Here is a 23,218-nt window from a genome sequence, read left to right on the forward strand (position 1 = left end):
GACAGCAAAATCTCTCTAGTCCTTCTAATCACTTGTAGATAACTTAAACCCAAAGAATTGCGTTTAACTGCAAGCTAGTATGCAGACAGGGCCCCCTGGTGGTCTAGTGGTTAGGATGTGGCGCTTTCACCGCCGCGGCCCGGGTTCGATTCCCGATCAGGGCACTCCCCTGGGCAGATGGAGCTCGTCAGCCCTGTAAGGCCATCCATCTAAGAGAAGGTCACTCTAAACAAACCTACGTCCTGAGGACCTCACTGCCACTGTCCAAACTTGCTCGGCCCCGGCAGATGAACCTCAGGATTAAAGGGTGGGTTCAGCTCAGCGCACACTGTGTCTCACCTAAAAAATCCACTGCGCAGGCTCGAAGGGTAAAAGACCCTTCCCAAATCTTCGTTCGCGAAGACTGGCCATACTAAGTATGCAGACAGTTTTAGGGAGTTTTTCCGGGAAATGAGTATTTGTACGAAAATCTTAGTGAAATACCTTATTCTTAGCTGTATTTTACCCCTATAAAACCCTTCTGCAAAAATATCGTATTCAGCAAAAAAAAAAGAATAAAAAGCAAAAAGAATAAAAAGCCCTCTTGCAAAACTTTGCCTTTGCCTTAGCAGAGAAAAAAATAAGATGTTAGAGGCTCACACAATAGAGATAGTTTGTTGCCGAGCAACTGAGTGGGAGGCTTACACCTCCTGCTTTATAGAGGCTGCAACTTTGCAATCTTCTGATTGGGGAAAGAAATATTTTTGCCTTACAGTTTGTGGGAGGGAGGGCAAAAAATCTAAAAAACCTCTCCTGTCTCACTTTGAATCTCTCTGCCTACAGGATAGGGGGAGGAGAAGCTAAACACTGCAAACTGAAACCTCAGTCACATACCACAGTAGAGATTTAAAGAAAAAAAAAAGGTTAGAAATACTATTAAAATTAATGAAAAGAGTCACAAATAAAAATGTATTCATTCTCAATCTGTCATTAGTAATTCTCATGAATAGAGGAGCCAATCTGTGGCTCCAGCAAGCTTGACCAGAAGCTGGGAAGATGATGCAGAATACAGTAAATTAAGGAAACTATTCTGGTTGCTTTTTTCATTTTTTCTATTAATCAGGACAACAACCACAGCCATACATTGTCCATTCAGTGCAGGCCATGTATCTTAAAGAACAAAATATATTGGTTTTTTCTTTCTTATGTAGCAGGTCTCTTGCCCTAATAAATATTATCAGAGCTAAGAAGGTTTTTGCTTCTTAGACTGGTATACCAACAGTGTATTTTAACTTATTGTTCTATGTTGTATTGCTGGTAAGCAAGAATCAGAGTTAGGATTAAAACTTACATTTTGACTCCAATATAGAAAGTCATAATATGATTAAATTTGTATTATGAATTTATCTGGAATTTGAAAACGAACTCCAAATTCTATATCAACTGACTTTTGAAGATCTCTCACTGGCTTTAGAGATATCTTCAGCGAATTTACTTCATAATATCCAAACTGGAAAAACTTTAAAAGAATGGATTGCTAGTATAGTTTGAATAATACTGTCAAATTACCAGACAATACTATAGTTATTGATATTATATTTCTACTGTCTCTCATGGAAGTTGATATTGTTTGCATATGCTTTATCCCAGGAGTTTTATAGCAAGCGGCAAGAACTGTTTAAAATCTCACTCTCTCCTCTCTGCTGCAACATATAAAAGAAACCTTTTAATTTACAACTCCACACAAGATTATAAATAACAATGCATGAAGTGCTGAGCCTCACAGAAAAAGAGCTCTGTGTTAGAAAGCAAGACAGTGACTAGTTAGCAAAGCTGTAAATGAAAGACTGATGTTTTTTGGACCCACCCCCCCCCTTCTCCCCCCATAGACCCTAGCTTGCATCATGCCCGCAATCTTTTGACAGACTGTTAACTTCATAGCATGATGGTTTCTGTTGTTTGAATGCTTTATCTAACCTGTGCATTCCTTTACTGCATGCCTTAGTTGAGTGAATTTTGATCATGTCCTGGATATTTTTCTTTATGCTCTTAATGCTCTTGGGTTCTTCACAGCACACAGGCTTTGACCATTTAACACAAGCAGTGACAGTGCCTGGTGCCTGATTGTATTGCACTACCTGCTTTGTCCTACATGATTCTTTACAGCCTTTTATTAGTAACTGACAGCCAACCACTTCGTACCTATAAAACCTATATTCCTCTCGTACGGTCAAGTTACAAAAATTCTGAAATTTGAAATTCTTTTGTGAAAATTGTTTAATAGACTAGGTTCTACTTTGCAGAAATTCCACAGATTCATTCTGTAATCCGAACTCGTGAGGTTAAACACTCCTGTTCATCTATTCCAACTTGGAGATTATGTCTACATTCAACAGTAGGATGCTGACCCCCTGTATGCTGACTGCAAAGAGATTATGATTACCTACAACCACAGCATAGCATGCAAGTGACCCTGGCTGACCCAATGAAGCAGGAACAGCTAGAGCCTATTCTGATCTCTTCACTAAAGATGGATATGATTACAAAGATATTATTGTCTACCCTTTTCCTATTAGTCCTTTGTTGTAGATATTCTATGTTGTTTTCCTTGTTTTTCATCAATATGCTGCTTAACTTGTTCAACAATGGCATGGTCCAACCACAGACCATGCAGTAGGAATGTATTTGTGCTTAATTGGATGATGCAAGTGCTGATAGATGGGAACTTCGTCCCTGAAACAACCATCTTGTATAACTTGAGATTAATTGGTATTTTGCTATTAGTTGAGAACTCTCCAAAAACATTTGACAGAAACAGTGAAAAAGAAGATGATGTTAAGACAGACCCCCGAGATACAGCACGCCACAGGCAAATCATATAAAGACCCGTCCTTACATGGGACACTAAACTCAAAGTCAACAAAGCTAAGCTTTTTATTCATGCAACTAACCTAACAGTTTAATTTCAGTATAAAAAAAAAAAGGGGGGGGGAGTGAGGAAAGATAAGTTCATGAGATGGTCTTGCTGACTGTTTCTTGAGGTTGCTTGCCTAAATAGCCAGAATTGTTTTAAACGGGGTGGAGAAGTGGAGCTTTTGAAGTTTTTGTAGTGACTACTGACAAGTTCTCTTTGAAGTCCAAAAGCCCATTTGCATAGAGAAGTGTGTGTTTTGCTTTAAAAATAGGAGTATATATTTATCTTTAAATTATAAGAATGTTTGTATGTATTTGGGTTTTGAATTGAACATGAAGCAGAAATATGTTTATGTTTTCCAAGTTATACTTTCATAAAAACAAGAAATGCATAATTAGATCTTACTCATCTGAGGGCAAAACACAAGAATGATAATTTCTCCATTCACAACCAGAAAACACAGTAAAATACAACTCAAAATTATGTGTGAATGTATGCATGTGAATGTATGAATATATGATTATTAATATATTCTGGTTTTACTCACAAATGCATAAACCATATTACCTCACATATGCATAAGCACCTTTAGATAAAAAATAGGAGACACATAACCCTGAGTTAAATGAAGTTTCATTTGCAAAATAAAAGTTTTCAAGAACCACATGGAACAAAGAGTCGAACCAAGCGAAATGTGCATCAACTAGGGTCAGATTGTAATGATAACGTTCAATTGTGGGACATTCCAACCAACATAATTGCTTCCTTTTTAACGCCAATTGGCACTGCGAAAGCATTGAAAGAAATTAAAAGGTTAGGATGTTGGGCTGCTAAGCAATTAAACATAACATCAAAAATTTTAACTGAACTAACAAATGATGTTGATAGCATTAGGCACACTGTTTTGCAAAATAGAGCTGCAATAGATTTTTTGCTTTTAGCACAAGGGCATGGATGTGAAGATTTTGAAGGCATGTGTTGTATGAATTTATCAGATCATTCAACCTCGATACACGCTGATCTCTGAAAGCTGAAAGGCAACATGAAAAAGCTTACTGTCAATGTGTCACCATTTGAAGAATGGTTAAACAATCTAGGATTATCAGGATGGTTATGAGACTTGGTAAAATCTGGAATAGTTATTTTGCTGGTGATTTGCGTTATTTTGATAATTGTACCGTGTATCTTGAAGTGTCTTACGGATATGGTGCGAAAGACCATCAATCAGGCCTGGATTGTGCAAAAAGAAAAAGGCGGAATTGTTGAGAGAATCTTAGATGATGCAGGACATATATTGTTGCAGGCCTGTTTGCACAATCCAGCCTGCGTGCTGGACAGGGGGGATCTGTGTCCTTGAGCAGTAGATGCGTGTCCTTGAGCAGCAGATATGAGAAAGCTGCATAGAGGTAAACAAGAGAAGAAGATGCTATCCAGGGTGTGAAAAATTGGAAGAGGGGAGGGCCTAAAAAGGTCAGAGCACGTACCTTGGCTAGGAGAGGGAATAAAGTTATAGCTAGAGTGTGTGAACCCTGTAGGACCCTTGATAATGTGTGTATTTTTTGGAATAAAGTGGAGCATTGACTGTACCTCCATGAGGATGTGTCTTTGACTCTGGAGCTCCTTTTTGCATCTTCTCGTTTTAGGATCCTAACGACCCAGCCCAGTACAAATTGTTAAAACAATACAGAAAAATGATTGCAGTGGGCTTATGGAATGCAATACTCAAAGCGATAAACTGGGCAGCTTTATATGAAGTTAGACAAAGATGAGGTGAGACACCCTCAGATTTTTTAGACAGACTTAGAGTTGCCATGAGACAGTATACACCCTTAGATCCTGCATCAGAAATAGGTAGACAACAATTGCTAGCATTATTGATGGGACAAAGCAACACAGATATTAGAAAGAAGTTGCAAAAACTTGAACATCCTGAAGACAAAGATTTAGAAAAGTTAATTAATGAGACCTGGAAAGTATACAACAATAGAGAGAAAGAAGATAAGAAAATAGCAAAGAAGACCATAGTAGTATCAGTGGCTCAAAACTCAAGATTCCCAGGGCCAAATATCAGAGGCAGAGGTCGTGGCTATCCCGTAAGAGGGAGAGGAAGTTTTCCCTCCCAACAGGCAATAGGACCAAACCAGTGCTCCTATTGCCTACAAATGGGTCACTGGAAATGAGACTACCCTAGCTTGGCAAATAAAAGGTCTGAGGCAGCTACCATTGCCCATCAAAATAGTGACTAGGGGGGACCAGTGAGTCGTTCCCTAGCAGACCCACTGGTTAAAATGGAGTTAGGGGAAGGTGAAAGGGAATTAGACTTTTTAATCAACACTGGAGCTACATTCTCAGTTTTAAATCAAGAACTAGTGCCTAAGAGTGATGAATTTGTACAAGTTGTGGGAGCAACAGGCCAGTCAGAAAAAACTTGCTTTCTGAAACCCCTTAAATATAAAATTGGGAAACAAATGAGAATTCACCAATTTTTATATTTACCCAATTCTCCAAAGCTTTTACTGGGTAGAGATTTACTAGAAAATCTGGGAGCTGTAATTAAATTCGACAAAGGTAAACTTGAATTCCAGGTAAATGAGGAACAATTAATAACAGCCTTAAGTTTAGCCATAAGTTGCGTGAAACCAGAACATAGCAGTCAAAACATTGACCCAATCCTAAGTGAAGTATACCCCTTGGTATGGGTCACCGACATACCTGAGAGATCGAAACAGGCAACCCCCATTCAAACTGAGTTATTACCAGGACCAAACCCAGTAATTAGAAAACAATATTCACTGAGGTTAGAGGATAGGAAGGGAATTGAACCGATAATAGATAAATTTTTAAAATTGGGGTTATTAGTAGAATGTGAATCAGATTTCAACACAGCAATTTTGCCAGTCAAGAAACCAAATGGGACTTACAGACTAGTTCAAGATCTAAGAGCTATAAATGAAATCACAAAAACCATACACCCAGTAGTAGCTAATCCTTATACACTTTTGACGAAACTAAAAGACAGTCTGACTTGGTTTACAGTGTTAGATTTGAAAGATGCATTCTTTTGCCTTACCCTGGCATCAGAAAGTCAAAAGATTTTTGCCTTTGAGTGGGAATCTGTTAGCAAAGGGAGAAAGACTCAACTAGCCTGGACGGTCTTACCCCAGGGGTATTACAAATAGTCCCACCCTATTTGGAAATCAATTAGCCAAAGAATTGGAACAATGGGAATGGCCACAGGGAGATGGCGTTCTTCTGCAATATGTAGATGATTTACTAATAACAACTGAGACAGAAGAGGAATGTGTAACATGGACAATCTCTCTCTTAAACTTCTTGGGCTTAAATGGATACAGAGTTTCCCAACAGAAAGTACAGTTGGTGCAAAAGAAGGTGGTGTACCTAGGATACAAAATCTCCAGAGGACAACGATCCCTAGGGACAATAGGGAAAGAAGACATCTGCCAGATGCCCAAGCCAGAAACAGTGGCTTCCTAGGAATGACAGGTTGGTGCCGTTTGTGGATATACCAATATGGAATACTTGCAAAACCTTTATATGATTTACTGAAAGAAACAAAGAACATCATAGTTTGGACCACTGATACAGATACGGTCTTTAAAAAGCTGAAACAAGAACTCATGAAGGCCCCAGCATTAGGCCTGCCTGATGTAACAAAACCCTTTTGGCTGTTCTCGCATGAACGGCAGGAATGACCCTAGGAGTCTTGACCCAACAGTTGGGACCATACAAAAGAGTTGTGGCCTACTTCACCAAACAGTTGGATGAAGTGAGCAGAGGATGGCCCACCTACCTGAAAGCAGTGGCTGCAGTGATCACGAATATAGAAGAAGCCAGGAAACTCACAATGGGCCAGAAAATGACTGTGTTAGTTTCTCACACTGTCTTAGCAGTACTAGAGCAGAAGGGTGACCATTGGTTGTCACCTTCCCGGTTCCTGAAATACCAGACAATCCTGGCCGAATCAGATGATGTAACCATTCAAGTGACTAATATTGTCAACCCAGCTTCATTCCTAGAAGGACGAATGCCAGCAGAACCAATTGAACATGACTGCTTGGAGACCATTGAAGCAGTGTACTCCAGCCGTCTGGATCTCAAAGAAGAACCATATCAGGATGCAGACAACTGGTTCTCAGACGGCAGCAGCTTTGTGAAACAAGGAGTGAGAATGGCTGACTATGCAGTAACCACAACAGAACAGGTAATTGAATCAAACCCTTTACCCGCAAGAACTTCGGTACAAAAGGCAGAACTGATAGCTCTTACCCGAGCCCTTGAATTAGCAAAAGGGAAACAAATAAACATTTGGACAGATTCTAAATATGCCTTCTCCATTGTACACGCCCACAGAGCAATCTGGAAGGAGTGAGGACTGTTGACTGCACAAGGAAAAGCTGTAAAACATGCAGAAGAAATTCTACAGTTACTAGAAACCGTCCAACTCCCAGCACAGGTGGCTACAATGCATTGCAGGGGACACCTAAAGGGTAACACCATTCCGGAAATAGGTAACAGAAAAGCTGATGCATAGGCTAAATTAGCTGCTGCAAGGACCAAAGAATTAACCATAGCAGCTCTAGTACCAGAGGAATTAGACACCAATTTTCAGCCAGAATACCAAGAGGCAGACCATAAGCGGATACATAAAAATGGAGGTAAGCTATTGGACAGTGGGTGGGGCCAGCTGAAAACAGGACAGCTAATATTGCCAGGAAAAATGGTATGGCAGTTTGTAAAAACAGAACATGACAAAACGCGCTGGGGCTTGGATCCACTCTATCAACATCTAAAAACCAGAGTGGCAGGACCAAAATTATTTACTGCAATAAAACAGGTTACATCCCGATGCAAGTGTTGCCTGAAAAATAACCCAAATACTGGGACTAAAATACACCAAGGGGCAATAAACAAAGGAAAATTCCCAGGTGAAGTTTGGCAAATTGATTTCTCTGAATTACCAAGAAAAGGGGGGTATAAATATCTTTTAGTTTTGACAGATACATTTTCTGGGTGGTCTGAAGTGTTCCCATGCAGAACAAACAAAGAAAGAGAAGTAATTAAGGTCTCGCTAAATGAAATCATACCACGGTTCGGAGTACCAAGGAACATCTCCTCAGACAGAGGTTCACATTTTTGTGCAAAAGTTGTAAGAGCAATAAGTAAAGCATTACAAATTAAATGGCAATTGCACATACCCTATAGACCTCAAGCTAGTGGGCAAGTAAAAAAAATGAACCATCTCATCAAACAACAAATTGCTAAAATATGCCAAGAGACCAATTTACAATGGTATCAGGCTTTGCCTATTGCTCTAATTAGGTTAAGGGTCAAGCCCAGATCAAAAGAAAAACTGAGTCTGTTTGAAATTTTGTACGGTCGACCTTATGCAATGCAGATTGTAAATAGTGAAGCTGTAGACCAAATAGGTAATCAATATGTATATGATTATGTTATAGTTGTAGGTAAACACTTTGACAAAAATGCCACGGTGGTGATGGACCACCAACCCAAACAGCCTGACTGTAAATTGCATCCATTTAATCCTGGTGATTGGGTGTATGTTCAGAATCTTTTAGGAAAGCCTCTGCAAGAAAAGTGGGAAGGACCTTTCCAAGTGCTGCTGACCACCTTCACTGCAGTTCGGATAAAAGAATGACCCACCTGGATTCACTACTCCCAAGTCAAGAAAGCTCCAGAGAATAGCCAAGAGAACTCCTGAAGAAACCCAATACCATGGCTCGAATCCTCCCAGTGCTGATTCTTGGACTTTGGATAAGTATAACCTTTTCACAGAACCCCACTCTAGAATGACCATGGTCCAATGCACGTTTAGTTAAGTCATTTCCATGGGTTGGCACACCACTCATGGACCTAGATCCTGAACCAAGTCTAGCCATTTATGTTTTACATAACAACCAGTCATATACACAACAGGACTGGAATAAAGCCCAGGATTTGTTAGACACTATAATGGGAAAAAAAGGAGATGAAATTCAGATAAGGTGCAAAGGTATTAACATGTTGACACAGGAAACAGAACAAATCAAACTAACCCTAACACCTATGAAAAACTCATCACTTACATTTAGCCATATGGAAAATATAGACGTTTGGCTCAAAAGAAAAGGACCTGTTTCTTGCATATGGGAAGAAAGTGAAGAAGACAAAGCTCAGTGTAAACTCAAAATATTGTTGGATCAATCAGTTTCAGTGTTTTGTTTAAGGATTAGCAAAGATGGAGCTGCTTCTGAATATTTTGTCATCAAATCCACAGAAGAACCCACAGAAAGTCCACCTATAATTGATACTCCCACAACTCCTTTTCCAAGCTGTAAAGGGGTCCATAATTTAACCTTTATTGGACTCCATGTAATTAGGCGATCAAATGAACAAAAACTAGTTTTAGATCCCACATATTCGCTGAAGAAAATTCAGATAAACATTCAGGTAGACATATCTCATATACAAAAGGGTTGTCAGCCTTACATACAGCAGAGTCTTAAAGGATGGAATGCCTGGCTGACAACTAGGTCTCACCACACTAGAACTCAAAGAGATATACCTGGATGGGTTGGCACAGGATTGGGCGTATTAAATACCATAGACCAAGAAGTACTAATCAACAAGCTCAGTGCTGTCGCTTCTGATCTAGGAAAACTCCAAATTCCTTTGAGATCATCTATGCTCACATTGGCAGAAACCCAATCCCTAGCAGTTAAATTATTAACATTAGTATCTAACCACACAGGTGAGGATTTTACCAAAATTCTCGACTACACTGAGGGCATTAGCAAAGAGGTTGCACTTGCTATCCAATGCATCCAAACTCAGCAATGGATACAATCAGTAGCTGCAGGAATATTAAGAGAAGGAACGTCAGGAATATTATCCCAAGAAATAAGGGAAATAATAGCTAAAAACAGTTCCACTACTCAGTTTGAGAAAGATCACCAGGCTTGGTGGCAATTAGTAAACTTCACCTACAATCCACAGCACGAACAAATTGAGGCATATGTGCTCACAGAATCCTTTGTCCTTGGAACTTGATGAAAGAATTTGTAAGTTCTAAGAAAAGGAGGGAAATGAAATGGAACTAGGGCCTGAAGAGTTAACTCTGAATACTGATCCAGGGACCCTCCTGCTCAGAAGAATGCAATGCTTAGCTAGAATGTAATGCTTAGCTAGAGACAGAAACCAGGGCTTAGGGATTAGATGGTACTGTACACCAAAAGAATGCTCACACACCTACATAAATAAAGATAGGGTAAGAACATGAATAGATAAGGGATGAAATAGGGGCTTGAGTCCAAAGTCTTGCAAAATTCACCATGGAGTCAGTGAAAATCAAGAAAGTTGAAGAGTTCAACCTAGGAAGAAGAGTGAAAATACGACCCTGTGAGGCTGAAGAAACAGGAACGACCACCGAACATCACCCCAGAAAGATGACTCCACCCCAGACTCCGCCCAGACTCTGCCTATTATGAATATTATACCTAGATGTTGCAATTATATGAATATGTATGTGAAAATGTTGTAATCACTCGTAGAAACTATATAATCCTGTCTTTTCACTGAGAAGACAGAGTAAGTTTGTCCTGGCTTGCTCTCCAACATTGTCTAAATAAATACCTTGCTGTTTAAAGGCTAAATTCTGTCTCTAAACAGTTCCATTGCGCCTTTTTGGGCATCAAGACAAAAAAAATAATTATGAGGAAAGGTAACACAGTTACTGGAATAGGAAGAAAACAGGACTCGTGAGCAACTTAAACAGAGTCCTCATCATATTAAAGAAGAACAGGGGTACTTGGAGGAAGGGGTGAAATTGAAAGGACATCAAACCTCTGATATAAGATGAAATAGGATATACAACTAGCAATCCCCAGAATAGGGCAAGAGAAAGTGGAAGAATATGAAATTGCTTGCACCAGGAAAGGAAGTCTAGACTGACAAGAAATGGGGCCACACGGGAAGAAAGAGTAAGGTAAGTATGGGTGGAAATACAGCTTCTGCACACAGGAGTGATGCTGGCAGAGTAGAAGAGAAGAATGAAAGAACCTATGTTCACAGGACATAATGCATTTTCCTTTGAAACTAGAATGTACCAGGAATATACACACAGCCAACTACTAAGCATCGGTGATGGGTAGTGACTTATTAAACTATGATTCCTCAATAACCTTAAGATATGATCCTACCTACAGACAATTCAGGATCTTTCTATCAGCTTTTGCAATGTCCAACTGACAGCCTGTGTGTGACAGGTGAGGGTTGAAGGCTTCTTAAATTTCAACAGGATCTAAGGGCAGAGCTCAAGATACTGATACTGCAATAAGTTCTGGGATGGACAGGTAAAGAAAAGATTGAGAAAGGTGACAATCAGCAAAGGGAATTTGTTAGTGGTATCTGGATTCCAACTGTTTATGAGAGGCCTCTAATCCCTCTTTAGAAATAACGTAATTACTAGAAATAATTATTACAATATTATAATTATTAGAAATAATAGAAGTAATTATTATAAATAATGTGAAATTATTTCACATTCTTATCTTTTCTTTTTTCCTTCCTCCTACCTTTTCCTCAATGTTTCCTAGCTTCAAATATCCTATTTCCCTTCATCATTCCTAAGCTTGATTTTTGCTTACTTACATAAAAACTTTCTGCCAGCAGCTGACTTTTTGGTATTCTCTCTTAATATTTTGTGTCTTTCTCCCTCTTTCCTTACATTGTTTCCATAAAATGATTTCTTAACTGTCCTGTTTGTTAAGTACATCACATTTAATATCAAATAAGCTTCTACTCTGCATAAATTTTCTATTATCTCCTGTATTGGTTTGCATGGCAAGATTTTGGCAGCAGAGGGGCTACAGGGGTGGCTTCTCTGAGAAGCTGCTAGAAGCTTCCCTTATACCCAATAAAGCCAATGCCAGATGGTCAGGTCAATCAGTGACAGAAGTAACACCTCTGGGAAAAAAAAAGTTATTGCACAGAAGCAAATTGCACTCAGAGTAAGAATATGAGAGAAACAACTCTGTAGACACCAAGGTCAGTGAAGAAGGAAGGGGAGGAGATGCTTCAGGAACCAGAGCTGAGATTCCCGTGCAGCCCGTGGTGAAGCCACGTTAATAGGTTAATAGGGGTGCAGAGATCCACCTGCAGTCCATAGAGGATCCTGTGCTGGAGCCAGTGGATGCCTGAAAGAAGGCTTTGGACCCATGGGAAGCCTGTGCTGGAGCGAGCTCCTGGCAGGACCTGTGGACCTATGGAAAGAGGATTTCACACAAGCAGGTTTGCTGGCAGGACTTGTGACACCTATGGAGGACCCACACTGGAGCAGTCTGTTCCTGAAGGACTGAACCCTGTGGACAGGACACGTGGAAAGGACTCATGCTGGAGCAGTTCATGAAGAACTGGAGCCTGTGGGAGGGACCCCACATTGGAGCAGGGGAAGGAATCCTTTCCCTGAGGAGGAAGAAGCAGCAGAGACAATATGTGATGAACTGAAGGTAACCTCCATTCCTTGTCCCCCTGTACTGCTAGGGGGGAGGAGGTAGAGAATAAGGAATAAAGTTAATCCTAGGAAGGATAGAGGGGTAGGGGGAAGGTATTTTTAAGATTTGGGTTTGTTTCTCATTATCCTACTCTGATTTGATTAGCAATAAATTCAATTAATTTTCCCCAAGTCAAGTCTGTTTTGTCTGTGACGGTAATTGGTGAGTGATCTCTTCCTGTCCTTATTTCAACCCACAAGCCTTTCGTTCTGTTTTAAATCTCCTGTTCAGTTGAGGAGGGGAGTGATAGAGTGGCTTGGTGAGCACCTGACATCCAGATATGTTCAACCTACCACATCTCAGTAGAAGCACTAACCTTGGAGATATTAGAGCTGTGGTTACATTTTTCATAGGAGTGCCTCAACAAGCTACTCAGCCTCAGAGAATGACAGACACAAAATAAGATTACATTAAATCACATTTCTCTGTTGCAATGTTGGTTCCTCTGTTGTATACCTGGTATTGAATTTAACAAACAAGTAATGAAGAATCAAAGAATAAGACTTTAAATTCCACCAATGTCCTTGAGCATAGTGTTCCTATTGGCTAGGAAGTCATGCAGCAGTTCACAAGGTTATTAACTACTACAACTCATGTATTTAGGCTGTCTGAAGATGGTGCCAAATATATTTTTTTTCCATTTAATAATTACATTCTGTAGTATGCTCAGATTTCAACATCTTTAACATCTTCATTAATAATCTGGATAATGAACTGGGAAGAGTGGCTGATACTACAGAAGGTTGTGCTGCCTTTCAACAGACCTTGTAAACTGAAAAAATGGACTGAGAGAACAACAAAGAGAAGTGCAGTCCTGCACCTGGGGAGGAACTTTATGACTAAAGCCACTCAAGCTCCACCTAAACATAAAGAAATAGTATAAAAGTAAGTTGGGGATAGGGGGAAAGTTGAGGAAGACTCCACCAAAACTGTTGGGATCAGTCGATTGGCTGAACCTGTCTTCCTCCCCCATAGGGACACCTACTGGGTAAGAAACTCATTCTATGTGCACTAAATGCTGTTATTAGTACTAGAGCTTGTGCTTGCTTAATATATCAGTAGATTGCTTTAAAACATATTTTTGCAACCAGACCCTATCACAAACCTTATTAACCTGTCACAATTTGTATTAATAAAGTGTTATTCCGTAAACTGTTAGAGTGAGTCCTTTACAGGTGCTAGCAGTTGCTGGTGGCAAATAACACTTTGGTAGGGCCCGTTGAGGGGTCTCCACACTATTGGCTGAACCCCCCCGACAAAGGCAGTCAAATCACCCTCTGATCTTGTAAATCTGTTGGTGAAGGGTCTCATTATGAGACGCTGACAGAATGGTTGGACACAAGGGTCTCGACTTTCCTGGGGGCACTGACAGGCAAAAATCTTTCACATGACAATAACAAAGGAGACTTCAGGCAGCTCTCACTTGGTACTGGTTATTCTAATAGTGCAGTAAGAGGTTCTCATGAGAACATAGTTTCTGTTTTAACAGTAAAAAATCATGGACCTGTTTCCTCATAACGACATCCTATAATATCTTGAATGACCAAAATGGGAGAATCTCTGCTATGGACAGTGCCTGTATGATGTGCTACATGTGGATTGGAGGTCTGTTTGATGCTAAACTGCTCAGGTTCCCCAACATCTAAAGAGATGTAAGATCATCTATGCTATTCTCTTTATTATGAAGGAACTGGAGTGTCTCTCCTGTGAGGAAAGGCTGAGAGAGCTGTGACTGTTCAGTTTAGGGAAAAGGCTCAGGCAGGATCTTATCAATGTATATAAATATCTAAAGGGAAGGTACAAAGAAGGTAAAACCAGGCTCTTTTCAGTGATGACCAGTGACAGGAACAGAGGCGATGGGCACAAATGGAAACATACAGAAAAACTTTGTTACTATGAGGGTGATTAAACACTGGAACAGGTTGACCAGAGAGGTTGAGAAACCTCTCTTTTGGAGATATTCAAAAACCCTCTGGATACAGTCCTGGGCAACCAGCTCTAGGTCACCCTGCTTGAGCAGGGGGTTGGACCAGATGAGCTGCAGAGGTCCCTTCCAATCTCACCCATTCTGTGATTCTGTGACTGTATGATTCTATGACTTGTTTAGTCTCATATATACACAAAACCCTGCATCTGTCAATATATAAAATATATGACTAAAGGTTAAGAGTTTCTTTAGTATCACAAAATAAAATATAACAAAATAAAATCCTTTTTTAAAAAAAGAAGCTATTAAATCCAAGACAAGGTTTAACTATAAGACTACTATTTGAAACAATAAAATAGGGTTTTTCAGACTGTGAATGCAATCTTCAAGACAGTGCAAGTACAGACAAGGAGGCAATGAGGGATTTGAAGATCAGGAGACAGGGAGAGATTTCACAAAATGATACAAGAATTTTTTTTTTATATTAGCATTTTGTATAAACTGAAAGGAAACAACAATATGGAACAATATGGAAAGGAAGATGAAGAGGTTATTGAAGAACAGAAAATAATAGACTGCCTAAGAATCTGAAATACCAGTAACAAGAAAGTATGAATTTTAAAAATGCCACATAACAAAATAATGTTAATATCATAGGTGGGAAGAGGAAACACATAATTAACCTGAATGAATGGGAAGATGCTTCCTAGCTATTCCCATAGTAGAGAGATCACTTAAAGTGTCTCAAATTGGAACGCTAATTCCAAACTAATAGGTGCCAACTCAGCATGGCAATTAAGAGATGTTGGAACCATGACAGCATCTATAAAATGAATAGCAAGTGTCAAATTTTCAGCTACATAATCAGCTTAGATGACTCAGACTAGACAGATTCTCAGTAGAATGACTGTAAATGAGTTTCTAATATTGGATCCTCAGCAATATAAACAGAAATTAGAACATCTCAAAGGACCTGTGCCTTTAGCAACAGAGTCAACAGGGCATATTTCGAGACATTTATATGCAATACAGCATTTCCTTTGTACCTAACACATCAGTACCAGTTCTCACATTGGATCCAGATGATGTAGATATCTAGCTAGCATAGATACAGATCATACATTCCATTTTGACTAGCAGTTTACCCAGACTTTTGGATATAACAAGTGTTGACTCAAATCTGAAGCTCTTATTGTCACTTCATTTATATCTAAAATCACTTAAATGAGCAATTAATCAGTCTTGGCAATGCATCTTGGGCGCTGGTAAAACTTATCTAGCATTTTCATTAAGGAACAAACATTAAGTAATGGTTCAGAGATTCTAGATCTTCATCATAAGCTCCAGACAAATCTAGAAATCTAAGTATTATTAATGCTGTAACTGTACAATTTCAAGTAAGTAGAACACAACCATACTGACATACTGATTACCCAAACACAAGATTGATGTGGATACACAGACTATCTAAAATGAACAGTGGACTGTTTCATAACACAGTTTATTAATGCCACATTCTAGGCACTAGATTTGATTGACATGGATTTTAAAAAAAATGTAAGAAACACATATATTAGCTTGGAGTCACATTTGAGCCACTATAATTGCCCTATAATATATATACGTATATATTTATATACGCTCAGGATCTTCTGAAAGACTGAGTGATCACAGCAGATACTACTATCCAAGACATTCTAAATCTCAATGTCGAGGCACTATATAATTCTATATGCAAAAACCACTTAGTGAAGAAATAGACTTTGCCAATCTGAACAACACTGAATGACAATTAACATCTTAATAACATTACCTCAATCCAGCAGAATTATGGATCTCAAAATTTATACACAAAGAAAGTAAACATAGTTTTTGAGTCCAACTCAGAAACGATGACAACTAGGATATCAATTTTGCTACTCAAGACAAAAGTAAAAAATCTTCAGCCACTGCATTTGATGAATAAATACTTCAAAATCGTTTAACCACACAGTCTGTGATCATATCTTTCACAATAGCTCAAAGTAACTAATATCTGTGTTACAAATGTTAATATATTCCGAAAAAATCTTGCTTTGAAATTCACAAAAAAATTCTTGCTATTTCTCAGATAATATGCCCATTGTAGTTACTAAGTATCAACAACAGGACCATCAGAAGATTTGCAGTTTTAACAAAACCAACACTAGATCTAAGCGCTATAGTTAATGAATTTTAAATCAGGCAATAGAAGTAATTCAAGTACTTGCCACTAAAATCCTAGGTTAAACATTCACAAAAGAGATATTCACATACAAAATTTTTGATGTATGTAAGAATATTTCACATATGAAGCTAAATTTTATTTGGCCTAATATTAATTTTTCAAAGTACAACCTTATTCCTTTTCAATTTTGAGACCCAATCTTGTATTGAGGCAACTTGTTATTACCAAGTGCTCAAACCCTTGGGTGAGCGATGCCCCTCACAAGTCTATGTTTGCAGGATCATGAACTTCCAAGTGTGAATCAGAAAAAAGACAAAACCTGAAAGTTAAACAGTGAATGCTCTTTCCTGAAGTATATTTTTGAAACTAGTCTTACCCCAATGGTAAACTGTTCATTCAGAGACAAAAAGAGAACATTAAAGAGGTAGCATGTTGGCAGTGAGTACAAAAAGTATATACAGTAAAATGTTCTCAAAAACATTTTAATTTCATAGAGTTTATCAAATTATTTAGGTTGGAAGGGACCTCTCAAGGTCTCTAAGTCCAATAGTCACTCAAAACAGATCCAATTAGAGCAGGTTACCCAGTGCTTTGTCCAGTCAAGGTTTGAATATCTCCAGGGATGGAGATCCTATAACTTCTTTGGGCCCCTGTTCCAGTGTTTGATTGCTTGTATGACAAATTTTTTTCTTATACCTAACTGCAATATCCCATATTCCAATTTGTCTCCATTTTGCCTCATCCTTCCATTGTGCACCTCTAAAAGTCTGGTTGTTTCCTCTATGTGCTCCCAATATGTAGCTGAAGACAGCAATAAGATGTCCTCAAACCTTCTCACAGCTGAACAAACCCACTTCTCTCCATGTATGTCATGTGTTTCAAACCCCTGATCAACTTGGTGACCCTCCACTGTACTTACTCCATTATGCCTGTCTTGTATGTCCAAGTCACAGGCATTCTTTTGTCCTGACCTCTCTAAAATTAAAATCAAAATCAATGTATTTAACTTTAGAGGTATATAATGACTCCAAAAGAGGAAGCATCTATCTAACTTGACAACAGTAAAAACAATAACCAGGACAGAACTTGAAGCATATCTCTTGTACATCACTTGATATATCAGAGGGTTGTGCTGCCATTCAGAGGGATCTCAACAGACTTGAGAAATGGGCTGAGAGGAACCTCATACAGTTCAACAAAAGGAAATAAGTCTTGTACCTGGAGTAAAATAACCCCAGGCACCAGTACACACTTGGGGCCAACCAGCCCGAAAGCAGCTTGGCAGGAAAGGCCCTTGGATTCCTGGTGGACACCAAGTTGAACACGAGCTAGCAATCTACCCTTGTGGCAAGAAAGGCTAATAATATTGTGGGCTACATAGTGTTGCTAGCGAATGGAGAGAGGTGATCCTTCCTCTCAGCACTGGTGAGGCCACACCTGGAGCCCTGGAGTCCAACAAAGGGACACTAAGATGATTAAGATGATTAAGGAATTGGAGCATCTCACATATGAGGAAAGGTTGAGAGATCTGTGACTGTTTCACCTAGAGAAGAGATGACTCAGGGGATCTCATCAATGTGTACAAATATCTGAAGGGAGGGTGCAAAGAAGACAGAGCCAGGCTCTTTTCAGTGGTGCCCAGTGACAGGACGAGGCAATGGGCAAAAAGTGAAACACAGGTGGTTCTGTCTGAACATAAGGAAACACTTTTTTGCTGTGAGGGTGCTTGAAAACTGGAACAGGCTGCCCAGAGAGACTGTGAAGCTTCTATACATAGATATTTTCAAAAGCTGACTGGGCATGGTTTTCCTCTGGGTGACTCTGCTTGACCAGGGATGTTGGACTAGACCCTCTCAAAAGGTCCCTTATGATCTCAATGATTCTGTTATTTTGTGACTTGTAAAATATAAGATTTTAAATGGTAATAAATTCAGACTATATAAGACCATTGAAACTTGATTTCCATAAACATTCTTAAAATCAGATGTAATTAATATGAGACTAAGAATATTATTTTAAAAATTATTCTAAAAAAGTAACACACAGCAAATTAGATATTGAGTAGCAGCAATTTTTGCAGACTCATATCTTCATAAGTATTAATTTTAGGATCAGCAACAGGCACCCCTTTTTATCATTATAAATTTTAAAATAACATATTAGTGATTTGACTAAATGACATACCACTTCATCTTCAAATCCTCCAGCTAGTACAAGTGAATAAGCTCCATCGTTACTGCGTCCATGAATTCCACCAACATGAGGTCTGTGAACACCTGCTTCACTCACCTCAAGTATTAAAAAAGAACAAATTTTAAAATAACTTTTTGAAACAACTGTCCTTCTGCAATAATTTTTCTGCTTAAAAATTATTTCTGTAAGTATGCTTGTGTAACAGGATTGCCATTAAAGGAAATATGATTTTTAGAGTTTTTTTAAGAAAAAAAAAAAAGAAAGGACATCCAATGAAAAGAAAGGACAACATAGAACAGTGCTGACACAAAGATGAATAGTAGACTTTGCCCCTTAGTAAAAATCTTCATTATTCTTGCTATAAGGAACATTTAAGATTGCTTAGACCAAGTCTAAGATATATATCTTTCTAATTCAGTAGTATTTTAAATTTGTGTAAATAATTATGCAAGAAAGATCATACTGAGTAAATTTTTTTGGTGAAAATTATGTCAAGTATGGTTAAAAGTTAACCAACTCAGGAAAATGCAATCACATTAACAACCTGCCTTCATCTGTGAACATTTCCTCTTTTTCCAGTTCTGCCCAATCCCTGTACTTCCACACACAATTTATGCAATTTTATGATTTTATATTGTCATAGGAATATATGAGTCATCAAACTGCATCAAACCAGAGTTCCAGTTAGCCAAATATCCTGTCTCTGACAACAAATAAAAGCAGATAGCTGATCAGTGTAAAAACTATCAAGTGCACAATGATATTTACATGTAAAATTTCTCAGTTTCCAACTATGTGTGGCTTAGATTTCCTGAACCAAAGGCATAATCTTTGCATTTCATGGAAGAAAAGTCAGCCAATGGTTATTAATTTATCTACTTGAGTTCTGAGCTCTTGCACACTTCTTAGCTTTCACAATATCCTACAGGAAAGAATTCACAGTATTGAATATTCATTCTTGATCCAGTACATGATCATTTCATTTGATGCCCCCTCATTTTGCATCAAAAAGTACATACAGTTGTTCCCTATTCACCTTCTTCAATTTTGATAGACCTCTGTAGCATACCATCTTTCATACATTTTGTACGAAAACCATTCCATATCTTATACCATCCTTGTTCTTCATGATTATATTGTTTTTCTTCTTTTCTTAATAATTCCTAACACTTGATTTATGTTTCTATGTTTATGTATCTATTACAAGTTCACTTTCCTAAATGATAATAATTAGCTGAAAGCCCTTTATCAGCTATGAGAAGTTGAGTTTTTTCCCCTCATCTTTACTATCCATGACAAAGCATTGTAACTTAACTGTCAGCTATTTTGCAACTTTTCCAGACCATTTATGAACATGTTGAACAGCACAGGCTCTTTTGTCTCCAATTCTATTAAAGGTAATTTCATTCATTCCTTCTTTCATTTCCATGAGGCATGCGGAATTTGACTTAAAATTTATATTTCTGTCCTCTGGATGCTGTATCCAGAAACAGTTCTAAGTCAATTTCCTCCTAGGAAAAGGAGATTTGTAAACTTTCTAACTACATGACCAAACATAATATATAATACATCAAATTTACATATTCTTAAGAAGCTTGTTGCATGAAAGAAGGAAGAAAATCATGATACAGCATTTACAGCATTTTCCTTCTAAATTCCCATAAATCTGCTAAGAATTTATTTTCATACAAAAGAACAGTCAAATCAGAAATAAAAGTATAACTTTTTACATGGAAAAATATTAATCTTTTAAAAAGTATGCAGTTAAAACATAGCCATTATTAAATAATTTTGTACAAATGATATTCTTCTAATATTTACATCCTACATTATAAGTCTCATCTGCTTAGTTTTCTGAGAAAAACAAACCTCTTTACTTACAGTCCCGTTTGCAATCAGCACTTTGAAGTTCTGGGATCTATTTGATCTATTTCACCAATGTAATCCTTAAAGACATGAAATCCTAATTTTTATTCCTGCTGATACTGGCTGATCCAGTAACAATAAAATTTGATTCAGAGGTCTTGAGACAAAGAATAGATAAGATTAGATATTAATTTTCTCAAACTAGTAGCTGTGTGTAAAATCAATGAATAATTGACACTAACACTGCAATTTTACTTTAAGAAGTTAATTTACTTTGCTATTCTCTAATATCTGTATTGATGGTAGTGCTCACATTAGCACCAAAGTAAGACAAGATCCAAGGAACTTGTTTAGTATTCAGCTGTTACACTGTGAATTCTGTTAAAGGAGAAAATAAAAACTACTGATAAGGGGTAAAACCTTTGCTGTTGACCATTTTAGCCTGCATACTTGCATGTCATACCAACCCCGAAATTATTCAGACAGTCATTTTCCATAAGAAAAAAAGTGGTTTTTATAAGTACTCTCTGGAGGCAAGGGGTGAGATGAAGACTTCAGAAAATACATTAGAGGAGGCTTTTGGTTACTGTCATGCCCCTTTTCCCCAAGGGGAAGAAAAAGTCTCTGACTATTCTGGCTATGGTGGGAATACTCCTGAAATATGTTGTTCTCCACACTGATCATTGTTGTGCCCTTTGTGCTGACACAGTATTTGTATAACCACAAAGTGAAATGGATTGGGAAAATTACCCTTCTCCACAAAGGATTGTTTTTCTGATAGATTACTTTCCAATATGGTTTTTCATATGGCCTGAGAAACATTTGAGAGAGAAAACGGAAGGGACAGTGCAAGAAGTGGACGTAGTTGGGTGGACTACTTCTTTCAGTAGTCAATACTGGCTTGTATTAGTTTAAAACATTCATCAACCTAAAGGAAGGTACTGATGCCAGTTGTGTATGATCCAAAAGGAACAGGTAATCAATTTATAGTGATACAATCAGAGGTGGCTCTTACCTTGGGGACAGTGGGTTCCACCCCCGCCAGAACTTTAGAACCCTCAGTAAAATCTTATTTCTTTCCTGTATTAAGTATGGATAACATGCACACTAGCACCAAGCCTGGTATCACAACATATTGGAAGAGAAGCATGCACTGAAACAGGAACTATATTGCACCTGCACAATAGCCTTTGGTGGGGATCCTGACCAGTTAATAAGCATTAGAGACACCACTGGACACAGAAAATATTTTCTGAATGCTATAATCTATATCCATAAATGGAATAGACTGGTTTATGTTTCATAGCATTAGACTTCTGAAAATATTCAGCTTCCTCTATTTCAGTTGAGAGTTTAACACACAAGATATAAGTCTATCCTAATTATAGAAGGTTCCCCTTTAAAAATAGTAAGTATTATTTTTACAATTGTAATTAAGTTGCATTTTCAAATCAGTACACTTCAAATTCCACTATACTTGGCAGTATTTTAAATATTAGAATTTAAAAAACATTCTCCATATTTATTCTTAGTGGACATGAAAATTACTAATATAAAAATATTTTTGCGCCCAAACTGTACCTATTATTTTGATTTATTTCAATTACAAATTAAAAAACATACCTGAACTCTAAATTTCCAGGTTGTCCCAACAGGGACCCCAGGTATAGGTCCATAGTGATTAGAAGGGACAATAGTGCATTCCTTAGTGCGACCAACACAAGCCATGCCCTAAAAACACAGTCAAGAGAATGAATTTTCTAACATTTAAAATAATTTATAAAATTTGATGCAGATATCAAGACATCCAACCATTATAGTAAACACTTCAAAATATATTAATATAAAAATTGTCAACAGATGTTTTAATTAATTAATTATTTTTCATGTCTTTACCTCTAGTCAATAATTCTTCAGATGTTTTAACTTTCAGTAGACAATGTAGAGGATTCAACATTGCTTTACAGTCTGTTCAATCCTGTGCTAAATTTTGTATAATGCATGCACATAGTTAGACATGCAAAACATACATGAATGGTGAACTATTTTTAAATTGAAACACACTCTACCTTGCCCCAGTCTCTCTGACTTTCAGTACTGGCAGATGGCATCTTTGCTTTCTTTTTACTCTGTTTGAGTTTTTCTCCAGCCTTTACAACTTCATTAGAATCATTTTTGCATGAAGGACAATACCTAAATAAAAGTTTCAGTAAATTCTTTATTACTTAGTAATTATAGCAATACATTTCTTCTAAGCAAAGTAGTGTCAAATTTATTCATCCTGACAAGATTTTGAAGCTAGCAAATATACAACAGTTTTAAAAGCTGAGGACACGGGCTGAAAAAATAAACTCAACAAGAACAAATACTGTCCACATCTAAAACAAGAATTTTTGTTTTAAAGTAGGGTGGTAGAGGTGAAATGTTTCACTCTTCTCATGTGATGTACAAGAGGTCCCCATGTTTCCTGTATTCCCTCCCCATTTTCTTTTCCTCTCCTTGCTTGTTCAGATCACATAGGGGAGAGGAGAAATGAAATTAGAGTATACTGCTCATGGTTAATT

The 23,218-nt window shown here is 37.9% G+C and overlaps 1 protein-coding gene across 1 annotated transcript in view; it reads right to left on the reverse strand.

The window, feature by feature from the left end:
* LOC116780085 (E3 ubiquitin-protein ligase UHRF2-like) overlaps positions 1 to 23,218 on the reverse strand; it is a 202,820-nt gene that overhangs the window by 36,461 nt on the left and 143,141 nt on the right. The window contains exons 7-9 of the mRNA XM_032674568.1: positions 22,724 to 22,847; positions 22,278 to 22,385; positions 18,780 to 18,884 (exon numbers count right to left, since the gene is read on the reverse strand). Of these exons, the coding sequence (XP_032530459.1) occupies positions 18,780 to 18,884; positions 22,278 to 22,385; positions 22,724 to 22,847 (337 nt within the window). The remainder of the gene's footprint in view (positions 1 to 18,779; positions 18,885 to 22,277; positions 22,386 to 22,723; positions 22,848 to 23,218) is intronic.

The sequence above is a fragment of the Chiroxiphia lanceolata genome, chromosome W, assembly GCF_009829145.1.
Source record: "Chiroxiphia lanceolata isolate bChiLan1 chromosome W, bChiLan1.pri, whole genome shotgun sequence".
Lineage (NCBI taxonomy): Eukaryota > Metazoa > Chordata > Aves > Passeriformes > Pipridae > Chiroxiphia > Chiroxiphia lanceolata.